The sequence below is a fragment of the Thunnus albacares genome, chromosome 11 (genome assembly GCF_914725855.1).
Source record: "Thunnus albacares chromosome 11, fThuAlb1.1, whole genome shotgun sequence".
NCBI lineage: Eukaryota > Metazoa > Chordata > Actinopteri > Scombriformes > Scombridae > Thunnus > Thunnus albacares.
In genome coordinates this window covers 28,692,425-28,715,095 of record NC_058116.1, presented here as the reverse complement: position 1 = coordinate 28,715,095, position 22,671 = coordinate 28,692,425, and the positions used below count along the sequence as shown (strand labels likewise).

At 38.6% G+C, this 22,671-nt stretch overlaps 2 protein-coding genes across 19 annotated transcripts in view; both read right to left on the bottom strand.

Moving 5' to 3' along the window:
* Positions 1–969: 969 nt before the first annotated feature.
* On the bottom strand, positions 970–16,522 carry tfcp2l1 (transcription factor CP2-like 1). The gene is made up of 15 exons (XM_044365155.1): positions 16,367–16,522; positions 15,689–15,837; positions 12,597–12,670; positions 9,214–9,319; positions 8,688–8,794; positions 8,417–8,569; positions 8,145–8,255; positions 6,875–6,978; positions 6,417–6,468; positions 6,190–6,283; positions 5,854–5,944; positions 3,765–3,847; positions 3,100–3,242; positions 1,800–1,851; positions 970–1,680 (listed from the first exon to the last, which is right to left on the bottom strand). The coding sequence occupies exons 1-15, from the start codon at positions 16,423–16,425 to the stop codon at positions 1,643–1,645; spliced, it is 1,416 nt and encodes a 471-aa protein (XP_044221090.1). The 5' UTR covers positions 16,426–16,522; the 3' UTR covers positions 970–1,642.
* Positions 16,523–17,201: 679 nt separating this feature from the next.
* Positions 17,202–22,671, bottom strand: part of clasp1a (cytoplasmic linker associated protein 1a) — a 94,737-nt gene continuing 89,267 nt past the window's right edge. For all 18 annotated transcript variants that reach the window (XM_044365319.1, XM_044365315.1, XM_044365318.1 and 15 more), the window contains 2 exons: positions 22,389–22,505; positions 17,202–20,153 (listed from right to left, as the gene is read on the bottom strand). In XM_044365319.1, the coding sequence (XP_044221254.1) occupies positions 20,067–20,153; positions 22,389–22,505 (204 nt within the window). In that variant the 3' untranslated portion in view covers positions 17,202–20,066. The remainder of the gene's footprint in view (positions 20,154–22,388; positions 22,506–22,671) is intronic.

The following is a 22,671-nucleotide window of genomic DNA, read 5'->3' as shown; positions in this document are numbered from 1 at the left end:
AGGCCGTACCTCTTGTTCTCTGAACATTCGTAGCTTACCTTGAAATTGAATTTGAACTTGGTGATGTTTGGCAGAAGTGTCTGTTTGATCTTTTATAAACACGTCTACATGACCGTGGACTGCTTTGCATGTACACCATTCACATAAAACAGTTGGGTAATGCTTTAGATCACAGTCCGCAACGTACAGTGTTATTATAAATACATGTCTATACAAGGGAACAAGATGTTAGTTTAGAGAATAAGGGGGTAACAATCTGGGAACTTAAAAAGAATTTATACAGCAGGTATTTTTCATGGGTATCTATTCTAATATTATAAGGTACAGAACCTACTGAACAACAGTCTGGTGTTTGGGGGTAAAATTATAAGAGAATTTATACTGATAGTATTTTATAACTGTATCTATTCTGATATGACGGGATACTGTATAACCATTAAAGAGCAACAAAGCTGAAAGTCCATGACAGTTACACTGTGACATATATTCGTCTACACCTGCCTTGGCTTTTTTCAGTTCAGCTGTATTTACTGTAGAAACATTCTCATAAAAAAACAGCTTTTCTACATTCTGTACTCAAATTTATAAAGTGCTCCAGAACTCGTTACACCATCTTCCACCAAACTTCCAGCATTGTTGCTCATTAGTTTTTATACTACCCTGTAATATTAGAATATTTATCCTGTAGTAAAAAATACCAACAGTATAAATTATTTCTTAATTACTGGATTGTTACCCCCTTATTCTCTGTATTCACATCATGTTTCCTTGTACCGACATGTATGTATCGGTGCATACTGTTCTGGTACATTGTTAGTACAAAAAACTACACTGTAAATTTGTAATAATTATGCTGTGATCTAAAGCATCACCAACAGTTAATTAGGCCGTATTTGTTCCTAGTTTTACTCGCAGTCTAACAGGCATTTTCACATATCTAAATAAAGTCAGCTGTGAGGACCTATAGAAAACAGTGCAAAATACTTTATTTTAAATGAAATACACTCATCGTAGAGCCATGGCGGTGAAAATCATCCTCCAAACTGCAGCATAGAGCCTCTGTTTAAACATACAATAGGCTTATGTGCATAAACATCTCACTTCTTCCAAATTTTACATTACACTTCATCTCGGAAAGAGGCTGTATAACAAACATACTATATGCAACAGAAACAGTCAGTAGACCACATCACATCATTTCATATTTGGGACAAGCATGAACACAGAGCAGCAACATTGCATTACATTAAAACAAGATAATACAGTTTTGTTCATTTGTCTTTTCTATTCGTCTGCATCGTCATATGTGATATTTACTCCTAATAGTCATTGACTTGCATTTAATGGTCTGTAAGCAAGAAATGTACATACACACACGGACAAGTAATACAGCACAGTTTACCACTAATTACAAGGCTTTTCAAACATGAATCAGTACCTTCACAAAAATACACATAAAACAGGAAAATTAAAGAAAACCAAACAAAACAACAAGATCAACAGTAAACTGAAAGCTTAAGAGCAATTTATTGTACTGTAAATCTTAGTAAATGTCACATATCTCCATCTAGAGAGACTTTTATATACAATCTGTACAATTCCACTGATTTCTAAGCTGAAACTGTGAAGCTCCTGGCGTTGCTCATTTCAACACGATGTGGTAGCCGTCTGTGTTTTCACCTGGGTCACAAAAACAAGTAAAAGATCATTTAAGAATAATCTTGCTACACAGGATGGATGGATAAGAAATGTTTAACAGGAAGTGGTGAAATTAATGGTTGTCTATAAAAAATACTGACCGCTTATAGTGCTGATAATGAAGCTTGTCTCCTCCCTGAAGTTCTGCACCATCTGAAATGAACAAATCGACTTTTACAAAATGCTGCATATCAAAACTCTAAAAATGTCCGCCTGCAGGTAAAATAAACTGTGAACCTGATTTGAGCAGCTATGATAGGGAAAGCTCTGTTCACTGCCTACGAATATTGTATTTATTCACATTCAAGTTTATGTGTCTTCTTGAAGGTCTTACATACACTCACGTAGCATCATCTGAAACACCCCTAGAACTGCTAAATAATCAGCTCAGGAGAAAAGCTTTACCAGTGGAGCTTGTTTCTGTAAATCTAGGGCTGTAATTCTGGATGCCATTGTTTTTGTTTTCACCAGGGGGGAACAAATAAACCTGGTTGCTGTATCTCTGCAGGGTTACATGTGTCTGTCATGACCCTGAAATGTCTCAATCTTCATCACACGAAATTGGCGAAAGGATGTCCTTCCTTTTCTATTTTTTACTATATTGAAGTAGCAGCAGGAACAGGTCAAAAGGGAGATCTATAATGTGTTGATACTGCAAAAACTGTCTGCTTATGTTTCTGATGCTGGTGGAGACTGATGAGGAGTAATCTGCTGCTCATCAGTACTCATTTTCAGTAACGAGACAGATACCTGGTTATAATAATGTAATCGCAGTTACTGTGAGGAATATAATTAATGGACAATAAGGCCTGATCATGTACAATACATCTGGGTAATGCTTTATTGTACAGGTCCATAATTTCAGGATATTTTCCATTTCATTTAATTTCCAAGGAGTCTCCAGGAAAAGATCTTCGTAAATTGTTGCTGCTTAAAAGGAAAACAGTCCCTGAAAGATTTTTTTTTTCATTTACTCCTCATTTACTCCATGTTTTTTTGATTGTATACTTTCTTGTAGACACATTTCAAGTTTTTTTCAAGATTAACTGATGTTCACTGTCTGTCTAAAAGAGAACTTATGCAGGCAAATATTGGGAATTAAGTATACCAGCTGAACACATTCTCTAGTTTCCATGTAATTAACACCAAATTACAGAGTTCTTTCCAGAATACGTCTTGGAAATTATTGGTAAATTATTCAGAAATTACCAACCTGTCTGGTGTTGCTATTAACGGATGAAATCCTGACTATAAATCAAAGCCTACACCATAAGTAACAGGACAGCCATCAACCCGTTATGTCAGGTATTAATCCAGTTCGACAGTGCTAAACAAGCGTGAACACTTATCTGTAAAAGGCTGTAAATGGAGTTTTTAAGTGTTAGTGTTAGTGACAGATACCTCGTCAGAGACTAAGACATGGATCCCGCTGGGTTTCTGTCTGTAGATGTGTGTAATTTGCTGAGGAGTGATGCTGTACAGCGCTGCGATCTTTTCAGACAGGTCCAGCAGCGTCAGCTCGTCCAGGTACAGAGCGTGGTAGACTGCGGGGAAAGTCAACGGAGACAAGAGGGCTTCATGTACAGCTCCATGACTTCATTAGATCACATTATTAATTTTCAAAATGTTGTGATATTGTGCTATTTTGCTGTATGGTGGCTTATTTGTAAACATTTCCTGTTATTTCACTACTTCCACAGAGAATTTAGGTCTGTAAAACACTTCCTCATAAAATTCCATGATCTTGATCCTTGATCACAAAATAAATGATAACACCATTCAAATTATGTTAAAAAATGTAGGAACTGTAAGGAGTGTTTAAATGAATCCGACATAAGAGATGATCTAATCAATATGGTCAGAATTAATCACATGACTCCTGCATAGATCTCCACTCTGGACTGCACACATATGAAGGAATACAGTACAAAAAAATCACGATTACACACCAATTTAAACAAACTTGCAGAGTAACTCTTATACTTATTGAACATGTTCATACAGTATATGTGGCATACAATAAGAAGACAATAATAAGAATCATATTATACAGTATGTGCACTTACTGTCGACACCTCCCGGCTTGATGACAGGTTGATTTCTGACCTGCTGCTGACACACGTAGATGGTAAGACGGGGCTGTATATACCTGGAAAATACGAGATTTCAGGACTTAAATTCAGGTGTTGTGTTTATTTTTGATTGGATAATATTGCATCAGCTTTCCCGGTTTGTAATCTACTGTATTATAGGCACAGAAAAGGGACTTTGAAGGAAACTAAACAAGTTTCGGGGAAAGACTGAGGGGTGTTGTCTTAGCAGCTACTTGGGCTTGTCAGGATACGTCATCTTAACAGAAGGAGTCACACTAGCATTTATGATATAAATTTCACACCTTCCAGTTTCTTATAACCCTGCTGTGTCTAATGAAGCAGCAACAACATCCCTTTTTCATTATCATCATCACGTCAACATAAGAACAACTGCATATGGGTTCACAAGAGAGAAAAAGCACCTTCAGTCAGTCTGTTAAAGCTGAACTAGAATGGAACTCAGTCCCAGCAACTATTAGAGAACTGGGCACGTGTAGTTCATTTAGAGCTCATTTAAAGAAATGGTTAATTAGTACTCAGCTCTGTCAGCACTAAGACTTAGTTGCACCTTGCTGTCCTCAGTCTGTCTGTGCTGAACTTCCTTTGCGGTCTACTGTCACCTGTCGCTATCTTGCTACCGCCAGTCTGCCTTCATGTACCTGCATGCATGTCGTTTTGTGGTTTTGCTTTTATTGTGTCAGACTAATTTATGTATTTTACATAAACTGTGTATGATTTTTGTATCTGTGCTTCTGCTTTGCATGTTCTAGTTAGTGTCTAACAATGCAGCTCAGTGTGGTCTTATTCAATCTACTCTTCTATTAACATTAATATCCTCATGTATTTATTGTCTTGCATATCTTGTATCATGAGTCTGTGTTGTGTATTTTAAGGATGTCCTGAATGATGTTTTTTATTAATATTATATATGTTCTTCTTTCTTCATTTTATTAATTGTTCTGCATGCTCATAAAAGACCTCAGTACCTTTTTTGTAATTTCAATCTCATTTTCATATTCTGTTTTTAGGGCGACTCTGTAACATCTGTCCAGGGGACTACAGATGAAAAATAGCCTCTTGGCTAACTCTGGCGCATTTACAGGAATGTTTATTAATGTGCACTGTCCCTGTTAAATAAACAAACAAATAAATTAAAAAAAAATAAAAAAAATAAAATAAAATCCCTGCATCCATTTTTCCATGAACAAACCAAATGTAGCCGCTGCACGAAACACACGTAGTATGTCTGAGCACTTAGAAATGTATTTTAATTAAATGTTAATGTATTTAACCAGAACACAGGATCAGGTTCTTTGTGCACGCCATCACGCTGATGAACAGTTAAATCAGTTGCTGTATAATAACCCTGTAACACAAAATCATCCTATGTACCTAGAAATGATATATATATATATATATAATTATTTATTACATTACATTCAGCACTCACACTTCCCTGCACTCTCACACACTTTTGCACTATTTGCATCCTATTTACAATTTACAGAAACTGTTTTACCTGTATATAGATTAGCGGTGTGCCTGAATATAAATACATTATTCGGCAAAGCACAAATAGTGGGTTTTATACGAATATTTGTTTCATACAAATATTTAAAAAATTATTTGTTTTCGGGGAAAAAAAAAAAACATGTCAAATGAACACTTATTCTAACACTTTAATTTTCTAAAATTAGAGGCGTAAAAAAAAACAAAAAGGATTTTTAAGCCTCTTTCCACTTTTATTCAAATACAAATACAAATAATTTTGCTGTCTCAACAAATACAGATACAAATACTGGGCCCTCTGTACATCCCTACTATAGACATTGTATGTTGTTGTAAATTTGTTGTTTCCATATTTATGTATCTATTTTTCACCTACTTCCTTGTGAATAACAGTAATATGTGTATATTCACTGATTTTTGTCCAGATTTGTTGTCCTTGTTCTGGCTGTTTGTATTGTTGTGTGTGAGTGCTTTGAGAACCACAAGAAACCAGAGTGAAATTCCATGTATGGATAAACATATTGGGCCAATAAAGCTGATTCTGATGTCTCACCTTCCTTTCACCGTGTTAAAGAGGCGAATACCATCAGCTGGGCCGCAGATCTGGATCAGATCCTCCCTGCTCATCCTCAATAGATCAGCACCTGCAACAACATTAGAAAATCTGGTTCTGCTTCCTGGCCTGCTCTATGTGTCCCTGTAAACTCATCTGATGCTGGGATGGACAAACCAACAGAAATCACTTCTTTCTTAGTCTTATCTCTTCCAAAAAGCTATAGATTTTACAGAAAGTGTAATTCAGAGAAGTCCTCAAAATGTTTTCCTATGATTGAGTCTCTATTTGTTCCATGGATCAAAATGTGATTTTTTTTTTTACCCCCCATGTTACCTGAGAAGCTGGTGAAGAGCCTTGAGAAAGGCGAGAACCTGTGACGGTGCAGCCACTGCTGAGTGTCCTGCGGCGAGGACGATGGCAGAAGGTGCTACATGTCAAAAAGAAGAAGAGCCCTTGAAATGAATATAGCAGCACAGCATCCACTGTCTCCAAATAATGGCCTAAAAGGAATAAGAGAGCAACATTAACACTTTCACACTGCACTGTTCCCCGTTACTTACATCAGAGCAGCCGGGCATGAGCAGCTCCCCTTGCTGGTTTGGAGAACAGTTGCTACACAAACATGCACATGAGGAAGAAAGAACAGATTGGGGTCATTGGTTGAGTATTGTGTTTGTTTGTTATTACTCTGAAACACATCTGTCTGCTCTTTTAATGACCAAAGAGTCTAGTTTTCTTCTCAGGATTCTGGAGTAATCCTGGTAAGCACCTATAGAGGGAGCTCCATCACTAATATTTTCACAGATTGCTCTGCCTTTTGATCACTTTTGTCAACAAAGCTACTGAAATCCCATCAAACCAAATAATATTTTTTTATATTTTAGTCTTAATCACACCTGAAAACCAATGCAACTGTCACTGGTTTGACTCTAATCTACGGCTTTATCTGCAGAGCTCTACTAAACAAGAAATTAGGTTGGCACAAACAAAATGGTGACTAGTGTGAATGATGACTCACCCATCTGCAAAACTACAGGAAGTTGGTGAGCTGTGGTAAACTGGAGATGGAGTGCTGCTGGTGCTGTGGCTGGTGAGATTCAGGGCATCAGGCCAGGGTGAACACTTGAGAGAGAGCACAAAGAAATGGCATGATGAAATATTAAAACTATATTATTAAAGCTGCACTACTCAATATTTCTGTACTAACAATGGAACAAATTACTATGTGTAATGTAAAAGTTGTTGCTTTTAATCACAAATCATCAAAGAGTTATCACCCAACTCAGTTCCCTTCAGCTCTATGGAGACTTTTAGCCTCTTTAAGCTAATTTTGGTTGCCCAGCCTGTAATCTCTTCCCTTATCAACCTCATTTCCTACTGCAGCAGGCAGAAGCTCTAAAAACCCACCCAAAACTGTTTACACTACCTACCCAGAACCAAAGAGCAGACAAAGTTTGCAATTAGCTGGTGAACAGCTAAAGGTTTTTTCCCTCAGGATTAGGTAGAGGAGGAAACAGAGAAACACAACTCTAATGTTGGTCTTTGAAATGGCATGTTTTTGCAAAAACATTTGCTAAACCAACTCTAAAAGGGAGAATATGTGAGTGTAATGCTGCCCCCCAGTGGCCAAAAAAATAAATCAATGAATGCAGCTTTAAAAATTTTGACAGCTCAGTCTAAAAGTACTGCTCAATAAATGTTTAGTAACATTGGGGTTTTCTATCTTTGTTTTGAACCCAAAGTGAAAACATTGTCTCCCTCTCTTTTCTCAGTTGTCACTTCCTTACAAACCTACAGTTCAGTATACGGTTAATTGCTTCATCTCTGATCAGGTTTGTTTTTCATCGAGTTGAATGACAAACCAGATAAAAGTTTAAGCAGAAACTGCTGAGTCACTTGACGTTTAGAGACACTAAAGTGACGCACCAAGTGTCCCAATCATTGACAGACCTCAACACCAAAGCAAGCACATGTTTATAAAGAATGACTCAAAATGAATATTAACACACAGTGACGTAGTACTGGTTTAAAATGTCCTGTGTGCAGAGAACCAAAACAAAATGAGGGAAAACATTCTTATTGTCAAGCAAAACCAGATATGAAATAAAGCATAATGATTGTATGTCTTCAGTGCTGATGAGATCAGATAAATATCAAGACAACACAAGAATTTACCACTGTTGGATCAATAAAGTTACAGCACTACTGACATAATGAAAGCAAACAAAGGTTCCTCAGATCTGCTCTGTTATGTAACGTGGCCGGAGAAAGAACACAGTATGCCTCACCTCTTTTAGCAGGGTGGTCTCATGGGATTGTTGATACTTTTCTTTGTCTTGTAGGGACTTTTTATCGATCTTTTCCCTATCTGTCTTCAGTTTGCGATCAGCTCCTTTTGGCTTTCAGAAAAATTAGACATTAGAAGTGAAATATAGAAACATTTAATAGATAGATGAAGTTGCATTCCTGATCAAACATACAGCCAAATTGATTATTAAAGTATGGTATAACTTTGTGAAACACAAACATGCCGACGACGTTGGCCAGACAAGCTTCATACCTTGAAGACTTTGACCTGGCAGCTGGAGGAATGGACATGCTCCATGTATTCCCCCTGTTCGTTGGTGGTGAAAGAGTCCACCTGGATTCGAAAAGGCACCCCTTTCTCCCCACCATGCTTCCTGGGGGTGAACTCGGTGCTGATGCAGTTCACCTGAGAAAAGAAGAAAAATGTTAGTCTGTTACATATATATTAACATCTCTCAAATATTCTGCTATATGAAGGTATGACGCTGGCTTCTCACATACGTTTGACCGGAATCTATCTGTACCTGGATGAAAACAGAAGCGTTCTTGACGGGATCCCAGACGAACTCAATGGTGTTGAGGTGCAGAGGGTGTGAACGAGGCTCAAGTATCCCCACTGACAGCGGGATATCTGCAAGTTATGAGCCAGTCAGTCATATTTTCATCTTGCTATGAGTGATGGGGTCCCGCTTGAACACATCATTTTCTGCCAAAGTTTTTGTGTGTCTCCTTAACTTTGTTTGTTACTTACTTTATAATGAACATTGAAGGTCAAACTTGCATTTACTGATTTTTTTTGGTTTTAAGAAATACCAGGAATGTTAACTATAAATATATATGAAAGCCAATGAATAATGGTTCTGAACAACCTGAGTCTTGTACTTTGGTCAGCAATACATCATACACTAGTCAGTCTGTACAGCTTATTGGGTCAACCAATCCATGATAAACAAATACATGCATTAAAGTCACACTGGGGAATAAAATACAAACCTAAAGAAGTCATATCAATGATGTATCTTAGGTCATGTGTTGGTAGAATCAGCTCACCTATATCCAGGATTCGGTCTCCCGGTCTGTTCCACCTCCATCCCTCCAGCTGCTGGTGCTCCATATACTGCAGCCGACGGTCATGAAACACCACGCGTACAATGCTCTGTGGACAGGCAGGGATCAGGCGTTAGGCCGGAGCACAGCTACAGCTTGAGCAGGGGGGCAGCTCGCACGTGGCCAAACAGCCGGACTGTTGGGCAAAGTGCGAATAGGCTCCCCTCATTTATTCATTGAAACATATGCTGAGGCAGTTTCATGAGGCAAGGGTAAGGAGGTGGAGTGAATTTCATCTCCATTACTGCCAGACATACAGAAGTCATACTTCATGAGGGGGGGAGTGAATGAGCCACATGTGGTACCTGTGAGATGCAGCTCTGACAGTGACTCCCCGCCTAAAAATCAGGGTTCCCACACTCACTTGGACAATAAAGTTCAAGATCCCATGAAATGGACATTTGAGGCTCCCGTAAAATGACTAGTTCCTGGAAAACAGATGTTGCAGAGCACTAGTGGATGTAACTGAAAACACCAATTTTTTCAGTAATCCTGGCTTTTTACCTATTCTATCAAATCTCTCTCTCTTTTGACTGACCTGTTCCAGGAAATACATCCCATTAAGCAAATAATGATACAATTTTATGGGACCTTTTAAGCACTTTTCAAAGTCTTGTTTGGTGATATTAAAAATTTGGGGTGTCTGGCACAATCAGAATCAGATATAACGGAGGCCTGATGATCTTATTGGGTTGAAGAATGATTTTGACACCAAAAACTACTTTCAAGGCCATCTATTAATGTCCCAAAGCTCAGAAGACTTAAAGGTGCCCTGTGGAGTTTTCTTGTAATCAAACAAAACTTATATTTTACGTTGAGTGTTACTCACCAAAACTCACTGGACGTATTGAATAAATTTCCTTCCTCGTAAAACATTTGCTAATCTGATTTTTAACACATTTTAAATCCTTCATTGTTTACATCCATGTTCACTAGCTCGCAGTCATCTTCTTTCCTGTTTCTTGGTGTATTACAGCCCTCCTGTACAACACAGGCATGCGACGAACAAGACGGGACCCACGCATTAAAAAAAACAGCATAACACGCAAATCCGTAGCACTATTAGAGGTCAGAAACTCCACAGGGTACCTTTTTAGATAACGTTCAAGGCATGTGGGAACCCTGAACACAGACAGTCCATGTATGAATCCTGTTTACTGCATCTATTGCAGGGCGACTTAATGTTGGCTAATGATTTATCTAGTCAGCATAATCAAACAACAACAAAAATAATATTGTCCCTGTTTATAGATTAGGATTCAATTAAAGGGCCACTCCAACAATTTTACACATGAAGTTTTGTTTACTTGTGACGAGGAGTACTACTCAGCCTGAGACCATCGGTTGTATAATATCCTCTGTGTATCCTCTGATGTCATAGTGATGTCATCAGGGTTATCTTGAGCTTTTTACTGTAAGTCCCTCTATTCTAAACATTCAATAAATGGTTTAGAACACACTGTAATGTAGTTATTAGAGATATTAGTGTTTATTAATGTACTATAACTCCTCCTGTGGGCAACCATAAGTGGAGGCTGATGTATAAACAGATAATGAATGAAAATAGTAAAAACACAGTTGCAATAATCTAAAAAAATGTCTTGTTGACAAATACTGTACATTAATAAACACTTACCAATGTCTTTACATCTGCTTACAACCACATTATAGTGTGTTATAAACCATTTATTCAATTTTCATATATTACTTATAAAAGGGGGCTTAAAGCAAAGTGTTACCCAGAAAGCCTTTTTTTTCTTCGTGTGAGTCCTCTAACTTCATGAAAGTGCAATATTAAATCCCAGGAGTGACCCTTTTTTTAAATCCTGCCAGGGCATGGAATACAACCTGTAAAAACATGTACCATTGGGATGTTTATGGAGGGACGATCATGCATGACTGAACGCCAGAACTCAAAAAGCCCTGAACCAGCACGTCATGTGTTTGCATAGATGCCACCTGTCCCATTCATGTGTTTCTAGGATGCTACCGCTAACATTACAGCCTCAGGCAACAGACGCCTGACGACAGAGACACGTCAAGTGGATGCACTCGTACAGAAATGAGATAAAATGACCTCTCCTTGCTCTTAAGTGAGTGTGCAATAAATGGAGTCACTTTCGACTCCCGTCTGAAATTTAGGTAATACTTTAAAAGATGCATTAAGCTGTGCATGTCACAACAACCTGCATGATGAAAATGAAAGTGTATGACAGCAGTGAATGGTGCGCAAAAGAGCAATGACATAAAGGCAATGTTTCTATTAAATAAACACAAAGTTTCCAGAAATAAATCAAGTATACAGATGTCCTAGAAGTCCCAGTATTGCAGACAGAGGCAGAATGGCATCTTTAAGGATCACTCCAGTGGTTTTGCAAAATCAGTCCAGAAAATCCTACAACTTACATGACCAGCAGCCATTTCCCAATTAATGCAACTGTTGCTGTCATTTTTAAATTAGTTTTTTTCCTTTTTACCTCCCAGAGGCCCACTGGTTTCAGTTCATTTCAGTACGCTATCAAAATCTACTCGCAGAGACTTGAAAACTTGCTCATCATAGCTAATGCATCATAATGAAACACATGTTTGCACTGATTTTAGTTTGAAATGTCACAAAAAAGAAAAAAAAACGAAGAAAATGTGAATTAGGCGCGTTTCCGTCGACTGGTTTTGAGCGAATAAACTAGGTTACGCAAAGTGTAGTTTCGTCAGAGGTTGGCGGTATAGGCTACGTTATGCATGGCTGTAATAAACAGAGTAGGAGAAGTTGTGAAAAGGAAATAAAACCAGTTGTCTTGGCCATCTACGAGAGAAAAATGGAGAGAGGTCTTCAGGAATTTGATTCAATTGGTTGTAATTGTTCTTTCATGTCACCTACTATTGGCTGATAGGATGCAAACAGCTGATCAGTCATGTGAGTTAAGTGTTCACTACATCTACATCTTGCTGTTTCTATCAACCTTTTTTTATTGCATGTTTTGGGAAATGACTGGCAGATATTAGACTTAAACATTCAAAACCACTGGAACGGCCCTTTAAGATGAACCATAGAGAAGGTGTGTATGTAAGTGTGAAGTTACAGTTGTGTGTGTGTGTGTGTGTGTTTGTACGTGTGTGTGTGAAATCTAGGACAGAGGAAAGGTAAGTTTGGGTGATAGTACCAAGCTCTCCAAGGTCGACACCCCACCCCTGAAGTGGAAGGGAGGGTCGAGGGACCTGTGACAAACCAGGAAACGGATACATAAAAACAGATAAAAGAAGAAAGAGGAAGAGGTCACGTGAAAGTTAAAAAAAAACAAAAAACAAACATAATACCTTACACCTACCTTTACATATTTGCTGCTTATATCTGTATACTCCACTAGTTTTCTGTTAAGCATACGGATTTCGTAGGACTGACCTACATTTTAAAACATTAAAAAAAAACCTGATTAAAATTGAAAAATGGGAAATCAGTCAGAAAAGAGGGGCAGTGGAGATAAAGATTGAGTCAAATTAGAAACCTTTTAAAGGCAGATATCAACGCCAGCCAAAAGAAAACTTTCTCTATCCTGATTAAATATAAAACATTTGGTTTAATTTAACAAGGATATCATTACAGTGGGACACTGTAAGACTAACTGTCAATGCTTTTTCAGCTTAGTCATAAAACTAAGCTACAGATCCTGATTGTAATTTACTCCTAATCAATAAATGCCACATCTTTTCATGGCGATGTAATCGTTGGCCATAAGTTGCATGTTACAAGCAAGTGTTCAATCCAAACAAATTACTGTACAGCAGATAAGCAGGGCACACTTGTAGATAAACAGAGCGTAGATAAAGCACAAGTAAAAAATGTCACTGTTCAACAAGAGAGACAGAAACAATCAGAAGGTTCCAGTTGTAGAGAGTGATGGGAGGTAGAAAGGAAAATGCAGAATTGGAGAAAAGGGGAAAAAAAAAAAGAAAGGAAGGAGGGAGTTAGATTAGAAGATGAAAGTCAAGACATATTTACATACATGTAGGAGCTCATGTTGCACGAATAAATCATTGATTGGACAGTTTATCATTTTAAAATGAAAACGACTTTCAAATCTCATGGTGGTTGCAGACAGCCCAGTTTCTATGTGTGACCTTTACCAACTGTCTCCTAAAGTCAGGAATCTATGGAAGCAAAGAAAGGCCAAAATCCTTAATGTTGATGTTTAGATAACACTGAATTTATAGCATTGAAATATTTTACTTTGAAATCCATCAGTTTGAATTTATGTGGTTTCAAAATGGTTTCAAAAATTTGCTCTTGGAGTTTTGTTTTTTAGGGTTCACAAATTCAAGTTCAAATACAGTTTGTCAAATTCTGATCTCAAAATTCAAGTCCTCTAAAAAAAACAAAAAAAAAAAACAAAAGAAAGAAAGAAAAATGATAGCCGCAAGTGGCGATTCTGGGGTTCAAGCCAACACAGACCGTTAGAAGTTGAAACAGCTTCAACAGCTTAATCAAAAATATCCACCAAGTTTGATTATGTTTGGACAAACTGTCCTTGATTTATGCCCAAATTGGCTCCAGGCCCAGGCACGTGCTTGGAACTGGTGGCGCCTCCTATTGAGCAATTTCAAAATTGTTTTACACACATTTTACACACAACATTGTGATGAAACATATCCTGTGAGTTTTGTAATGATTTGGAAAAACAATTTCTGATTGATAGTCTGATTTGTGTTATAACGCGCCCATTTTTTGTATTTGTAGTGCCCCCTAGTGGTCGATTTGAATGAAACTTTCAGAGTATGTTTCAGGTACTTATGTTGAAATATCCTACAATTTTTGTGATGATTAGCATAACGGTTGTTGACTTTGGTTTAGTTATGTATTGAGCCACGCCCTTTTGAAGTTCATTGGTCAATATCTTGAAAACTGAATGTGATATATCAACAAACTTTATACAACTTTTGATAAGCTTGGTCCAATAATGATCCACAGAAAATTTGGTAGCAATCGGACCTACAGTTTAGGAGGAGATGTCAAAAATGTGTTTTTCAAAAAATTCAAAATGGCGGAAAATCTATCTAAGCGCAAATGGACGTGGCTTATATGGACCTACAGATTCCAGGAAAAAAAAAAGAATTTGTTTGGGAGGCTTATGGTTCAAAAGTTATCGGCTAAAACCTAAAGTTCGTTGTTATAGCGCCACCATGTGGCCGTTTGGGGTCATATTTCTTGGGCAGCACTTGCACACAACTTCCAATCAATCGGCAAAATCTCATGTCTCTCACACTTACCATCTCATGGGAATTTGCATATTTCTGAAGAAGAAAAATTGTAAAACAGCACAAAAACACAAGGGTTTCAGCCCTTCAGGCTTGAACCCTTAAAAGTCAGGTTGCTTTAAATTGGATCGGTTAAATTCAGACAGCACCGCTATCAAGAATAATCAAGTCTGAGGGAATTGATCACATCTGTCTTATCAGGTTACATCCTTTGAGTCACATCATCCAAGAAAGAGAAGTTCAGAGGAGACCAAAAACCTCAGACACTGGAATTATTTTAATTTGTGAACCTGAAAAACATTTTTGAAACTGGACCACTTGCAACAAGCTTAAAAGTTGGGAATTCAAACCACATAAATCCAGATGGGTTTCAGGGTTTAACATTTTAATGCTTTAACTTCAGTGTCATAAAAAATAATCTAATTATTTTGGCCTTTCTTTCCTTCTATATAACCAGAAAATTTAGACTTGAAGTCCTGTCATTGATGCATAAAATCCAGAAGTTCAAAAGTCAGAGCAAAGAGAATCAGGTTCTGATTATTCTTTTGTTGAATAAAACTCATCTGTCATCTAAACTCTGTCTTTTGGACAGTTCCAGGTTTATTATCTTGATGACTCCATACACGAGTCTACGCTCTCTGGTTTCTGGCTTTTGGAGACAATCATCTATGTTCCAGGGTTTCAAATTGCAAGAACATATTTAAGTCATCATAACATTTATCCTAAACGTCTTCTCCTCTAGTAGATTTGAAATGACACATCAGCAGGCTTTAAAGGACCAGTGTGTAGGAGAACCTACGTTGGCTGTGAAACTTGTGAAAAAACTTAAAAGGCTCTCTCTAGAGCCACTGTTTGGTTTGTCTGTTCTGGGCTACTGTAGGAATATGGTGGTGCAACATGACGGGCTCCGTGGAAGAGGATCCACTCCCTATGTAGATACAAAGGGCTCATTCTAAGCTAACAAAAATACACGACTCTGATTTTGAGGTGATTATACGCTAATTAAAACATACTTATATTAATTTCTGCCAAGTCCGTTATGCTAGATGCTACTAAATCTTACACACTGGACCTTTAATCTAAACCTGCTGCTGCTGGGACTGCAACAAAATGAGCTCCAGTCCATTTAGTCAACTGTGGACATTCAACTGGCAGGACAGATAGCTACCTTGGTTGAGATAAGTGAGAGTCTCCTCCTGCTGTTTCACAGCCGGCGAGGTGGCTGCACACAGAATATACTGGAATGGCGTCCTCTTGACACCATTTTCTGCCATAAGTCTCGCTTCTTCGTTTTTCAAGAAAGGCGCCAAGGCCTCTCTGAAAGAGAGCAGAGGGAAAAGAAGAGGAGCCGAGCATGAGGACACGTCCCAGGAATAGATGGAAGATAATAAAGGTGACTGTCCAGTTTTCTTTTTTTTATCTAATCATTTAATCACAGGAACAAAGGTACAAAAGGTTGTTGTGACAAGAAACGCTTCTCATCTAGCACAGTTCATTTGAAGTGTATTAGCAGTAAAAGAATAGAGCTCTATATGATCTGTATGTGAAGTCTAAATGTGGGTTTTGAATGTAATGCTCTTTTAAAATGAGACAATGAAAGGAATTTTCAAAATAAATGTGCTGCTGGAGGTAGAATCAATGCAAATCTGCACATTTTCAAATGAACTTTAAGCCATATGAGCACTTCTACATCTGTGCATATTCTCTCTATAGATACTTCTGCAAGTCAATCAAACATCACTGCTTTGCACTGACTATTTGATTTAACCTGTCGTTGGAAAAAACGCTTATCAGATGCCTGAAATCCACAAGTTTCTGAAGCTTGTCGACATGGCTTGTGCTTTACCTAATGTAACTAGCAGAGTGCTGGTGGTAGGACTCAGGCTGGGAATGGCAGAACAGCATATTTTCCAGTGCGTTGTCTTCTTATGTCCCAGGACCACAAGGGAAGATGTGGAGACAGACTTGACAGGCTCGCTTGCTTCCTCAGATTTCAGCTGAGAGGTTTTTGCAGCCGAACCTCACCGCCCAGCTCTTATATCCCCCCCGGTGATGTCATCACCAATAGCATACCTTGGATGACCTTTGAGAGGCGGAGTGTGCGGCCACACCTCCCACCACCAATGTCTAGCTGGGTTGATGCATTAGTAGCTGCTTAATTTGAGCGGTTGTTGACTCTGCCAACAGTATGGCCCTAAAGCTAGACTTTAAACTCACTTAGGGTAATGATGTTTGGAGGTACAGTTTGGAAAACAAACACGAGAACAGACGCAGGTTTCAGGGGACAAAGACGGGGGCAAGTAGCCTTTAAATGAATGGTAGTAAATATAATTATCCTCTATTGCTTTATACCAGTTTAATCTCAACATGCATGTGTAATTTAAACATGCTGCTGCTGTCTGGTCTCTTCAGCGCTCCTCAAAAGGATCAGAGATTAGGAGCGGGTCATCTCAAAGTCTGCTCAGGTTAATGTTTGAGCAGCTAAGCACACCTCAGCGCTCAGATGCATGTGCTCATAACTGGATGGACAACTGGGCAATACTACTGCTAGTGCCCCGGTGGGAGTCACAGAGCAAGGTTCAACCTGCACGGGGAAGATAATAGGAAGCAAGCTTCGATTGACTCTTTATAAATCTTACAGAAAGATCTAAAAAAAAAAAAACTTCCAGAAAACCTCCAGATCAACTCTTAAGTCTGTTTATTTCTAGAGCAAACAGTTTTACATTGTTGCAAATCTATCACAGGTGGATGTTAACAAAAAAAAAAAAAAAGCCTTCTGTACAGTTTATCATGAGGGAACAAAATAAAATAAGATCAAATAAAATAAAATATATAAATACAGGTATGAATATTACATGAGCGATTGAGGCAAAAGAAAGACAGTGTGCTGTATAACATGCATAGTGAACAGTTTGCAAGGAATACCATCTTGTCTTTTTTATAGGACCAGCAATGTGGTAACAGATGCTAGCAACCAGCAGTTTGGTGATTTGTGAACTTTCCCCTCACGCCAACTACAGTTCTGCTGTAATTGGGAAGCAGCCCCCCCCTCCACCCCCCCCCCTCCCTTCTCGTTTGAGAACAAAACCTGACTGATTAATGGTCCGAAACTGTGAAAGAAAAAAAAGTCACGTAGTAGAGTGCAGACAGGCATATATGACAAGAGCGTACAGGGCTGAGAACATTTTCAGTACCAATACTCAAAACTTTATACCATTTTGTAAAACAAACATCATGTAAAAAGAGCAAATTAAACACACACATGTAAAATTTGTACATTCATTTAACTTAAATAAGAAGAATTGGCCCGTTTGCAGTGGATTACCTCAATGAAATCACCACTCAGGTAGAACGATGGCTACGTACAGTAATTGTCTTTCACGCTCCAAGTCCACAAGAAAACCAGGAATACCTTAACATTTCCTCTTTTATGATGATACATTTGCTTGCAAATTTAGAGAATTTAGAAAGCATGATGAGTCAGATCCCTTCTATAGAAACTTAATCCTATCTCATAATAAAAATCTGATCAGATAGGGGGGAGAGGGGGGGGGTCAGGGCTGGACTCGTATCTCTTAAGGGGTACCAGGGGATGAAAACTATGGAAACCAATCAGCTTCAAGAGAGACTGCAGTGCATCAAACACTTTAAAGCTTTTTCATATCATTTAATACCTTAAACTTAACACTGAAATCAAACATCAGAGCGGCGCCCCAGAGGTAAACGTTTCCAGCAATCGGCTAAAACGCACCGACAACAAAAACCCAACACGGCGCTCCGTTCCGTACCTTTAAATCTACCTCTTCTACCGAAAATCAGAGATGAGTAATATGATGATGATGTTACAAGTGCACTTTAACAGCCAAAAAAAAAAAACCACCCCGGGGCCCTTCAAAAAACCAGCACCTATGTTGACATGTGCTGCAGGTTGCATGCAAGCTACTTTTGCTAACGTGCGGGAAAAAGTGAGATAATCAACCTGTTCACTTTTCTTTTTTTTTTTCTTTTTCTTTTTTTTTTTTTGGACATTATGTAAAATTTTTGCGAAGCTGTGGTCAAAAAGTGTATGTACAAAATACTTTTATTTGTGGATTTGCGGTTATTGCAGAAGCTGTGGTTTTACGTGGAGGGGAACTGGAAGGGGAAACAACTAATACTGTATTTTGCATCGTCACGGGTCGAGAACACTGCTGGGGTCCGTTTTCTTACAAGATTCACATTTTTTCTTGAGAGCCAAGAGTTACAGTGCTGTACATCCCATTCACCACTCTCTGCCGTCCCGGTCGAGAGACATAGTGTGTGTGTATATATGTGTGTGTGTGTAAAGTGAATAAGGCCTGGTCATGTCTTTTCCACTTGTCTCGGATCGCTGGTTTCTCTCCCGACTCCGAGCAGGGAAAACATCTGCAGTATTTACAAAGTGAAGGACCTCCTCTTCAGACAGAGTCACTCCTCAGCCTCGCGGAGTTACTAACTGGCAAACCGATGGCGTCTTCTTGTTTATGAGAAGCGTGTTGAACACAAAGCGCGTTTTTTTTTTTTTTTTTTTTTTTGAGCTTTACGCAGAAAAGCTCAGTGTGAAAAATACAGGCGACACAAACTGTTTAAAGACTTTTACCTTCTGCTTGATTGTGAATTTTAAGACGAAGTCAGATAACTTTTAATTGTGCAGTTTAAAGAAACTAAATATCAATTTTAAGGATTGTCAATTCTGTAGATGAAAAGTTATCTTTTATGAAAGGGGGGGGATTCAATTTATTACACCACTCTTAATTACAAATTAACATTAAAAAAAACAAAGTAAAGGCTTCTCTGAGCCTCAGATCATGATCAATAAAATTAAAATATTAACTAAAAATTATCATACAGTACTTTCTATTTTCTGTCATTGTTCCCTTAAACATATCTTTTTTTTTTTTCAATCAATGTTTGGTTTTTATGTTCCCCCAAAAACAGAATTCATCCCAAAAAACCATTGGGCTTATAACCATCACTGGGCCAGCCAAATGACATTTCATCCCAAACTGTAGTTGATTTGACAGAAATTTTCTTTCACAATGATGAGAATATTTTTGCTGAATCTCATATGAACTCTCCCTCTTCTTCTTCCACCGAATGTGTGACGGCTGCAGGAGAAACAGGCTTCCCGTTTTAGAGGAGAAAAAAAAAAAAGAAAAGAAAATGAGGCATTGAGGAAGAGAAAGTGCATTTCTTTCATGAAGCAATCCAAAAAAAAAAAAAAAAACTCTAAATATGTCGAGTCTCTCTCCACCAGTCTTAAAACCCAATCCACAGTTACATTCAAAAGTTTCCAGAGCAAAGGTGGAGGAGGAGGAGGAACTAAATGACAGGATCCCCTCAAAACAAAAGGGAAAAAGCGCCGCAGTGGAGTTTGAGTTATGATGCCGAGGAAGGGAATCTCAGAGGATAGAGGAGTCTGAGGAGAAGGAGAAGAAGAAGAAGAAGAAGAAGAAGAAGAAGCGCGGCTACGTCCTGGACAGCCGTCCAGCCGCAGGGTCTCCAAACACGAAAAAAGCCTCCGTCCATTAACTGTGAGAGGAGACGTCCGAGGAACTGCTGCTATTGCTGTTGGTCGTCTGGGCCCGTTTGATGTACAGGTTCAGTAACTTCATCTGCAAACAAGCAAAAACATGACGTTAGACTTCGTTTATCTCTCAGGAAGCAGGACTACGACCAGTTCTGATCGTGTTGTCTCATAAATGTTCACGTCATCATGTACATGCATCTTTTTTGGCTATGAACTGATTTTAACAGCTTTTACATGCTTGAAGAGGTTTAACTATTTAGCGTGTGACAAATAAAAGCAAAGATTAGAGAAATGTAAAATAAACCAAAAAAGTAATTGGTGTTGCATGTATGTTTTTTCCTCTTGTCTCCTTTCTTGTTAATCATCTCACTCATGGACACCATTACTGATTACACAATGACACCGACTGTTGCGTCTACACACTTAAAACCAACATCTGGGCTCAGATCCAGATACTTAAGTTGCAACAGTATCTGCAATATCTTGCAAAGAGATTTTGGTTTGATCTCACCTCAGTGATTTCTAACTTTACAGCATTTTTCAATTGAAGCAAAAGAAGAATTGGTTGCAAATTCTAGATCAGAAAATAATTTTTTTGGAAAACTGTTGAGATATTTAACCTCTTAAAATCCACCAGGTCACCAGTTGTAAGCGGTAGCATCACACAGTAATGAGTCAAAGCACAATTTGGCCAATTGGAGATGATTGGAGAGGTTTGGGGACACCAGTGACACCACAAACTAAAAACTCCCGAGCTCCCATAATGTAAGGCCTAGAGGTCTGGAATATTATACAGGTTGACAAGATGTAGAAGGTTTATGTGTTCTGCATATTTGTGGCATAAATCATGTCCTAATTAGTGTTATTCAAATATGACTCATTATAAACGAGGACCAAAAACACTTCTTTGAGCCTTATATTTGAACTGATGTAGTTTTGTTTGTGTTTTAGCCACATGCTAAACAAACAGATTTCCAGAAACTAGAAGATGTCACTTGTCAAATGCAGCCTGATACATGCATCATGGCCTTACAGTTCTTCTGTTAGAAGCTTTTCCATTTGGGTATGCCAAATAGGCAAAAAAAAATCTATAAAAAGGGTGGATGTTAAGGGGTTAAAGAATTATTGATTAAAAGTAGAGCAAGAGTTTCTGGCACAACTCCTCCTACTTCCAATGAACATGGAGAGAGAAAGAGTCTGGAGCTCTTAATAAAGTTGCTCTTTATGCTACAAGTGTCACTGGAGTTTTGACCCCTTCAGGTATTATTATTGATTAATAGAGCCCAGTGACGTTTAGTCGGGTTGAATCAGACTCTTATTGGTACGATTCGTTTGTGCAGATTTGAACACAACGATTGTACTGAGACCTTTTACAGGAGGTGGTCACAAATTCTGTAGTGTTTTGTTTGTATTGGGAACATGATCCGACCTCCATCTGAAACAAACTCATGTTCTGCTGCAGCATCAGAGCGTTCAGCAACAATCTACACACTGTCTGAAGGAGATTTTAATCGAGGATACATTTGAAACGAGGAAGGATCCAAACTAACTGAATTTACCAGGAGTGGCAGTAATGATAAGATGTTTGAATTGTCTAAACGCTGAAGGAAATGTGCTTCCAGCCGAGGAAACACAGGGACAGCCTTCATGAAAGGAGACAATGCTGTGATGTCTGACAGTTCTCCCTGTGATCTCTTCATTATAAGCTCTCAAACTCTTCATTTCATTACAAGTGTAAACAAACACTGATATTTGGCTGCTTATTAACAAACTCTCAGTAGATTTTTTTTAATGTTTAGGATAAATAATTAGCCATAAAATACAAAAATCCAACTGTTGCAGGATTTCATATCCCAGAATGCATCCTGTTAGATACTTATGAATGTGCATTTTTCCACAACTTCTTATGAATTTGCCTTTATATCCAATCTGGACCTCATAACAAGAAAAAGGATGCTTTCTTTCTGATTATACGGCTCCACTCTGTGTTTTTGTTTGCACCAAAATAATTTTCAAAGTTGAGAAAGCGGCTGTCCTTTCACTCAGTCCATACTGTATGTATTAAACTCCTTTTTAGATAAGCAGCTGTCCTACAGATCATAGGTGGGGTGAACCTGACCCTCAGAACCTTACGTAACCCAAGGACACATGTTGTAGTGAAAGTAGGGCAAATATGACCCCGGCTGGAACCGGCTGAGAAATAACAACATGGGAAGATGATAAGGCTCCGCGTCTGTCGAAGAGGTTTTGGTTAGTAAATGTGTGTGCGCGCGTGCGTGTGTGTGTGTACATGCGAAGACTTGTTGGCAGCCGTCGCTACCTTGCTGCCCGTGAGCTGTGCCAGGTGGGGTTTGAGGTCCTCGCCAATCACGGAGTAGATAGCCACCAGACAGAACACACTGGCCTTGCGAACGCTGCTCTCTGTGTTGTCATAGCCCTGCGGAGAGAGACGAGGCAGCATCAGGCACGGCGCGCGCGCACGCACACACACACATACACACACATGAGGGGTCAGCAGGAACGTGGGAGGAGTCGCAGAGAGTGCAGAGTACACGCAAACATTTCCAGGGACAAATAAGGCAAATAATTCCCACTGTCCAAAT

Bases quoted from the DNA above. Each gene is read 5' to 3' on its own strand.
- tfcp2l1 (XM_044365155.1), bottom strand. From the start codon at position 16,425: ATGCTGTTCTGCCATTCCCAGCCTGAGTCCTACCACCAGCACTCTGCT. The intron at 9,320-12,596 runs GTAGGTGTAAGG...GCCTGTCCACAG, and splicing joins TAAGCAGCAAATATGTAAAG to AGCATTGTACGCGTGGTGTT. The intron at 6,469-6,874 runs GTGAGTCATCAT...ATGTTTGTGTAG, and splicing joins TCCTGTAGTTTTGCAGATGG to CAACTGTTCTCCAAACCAGC.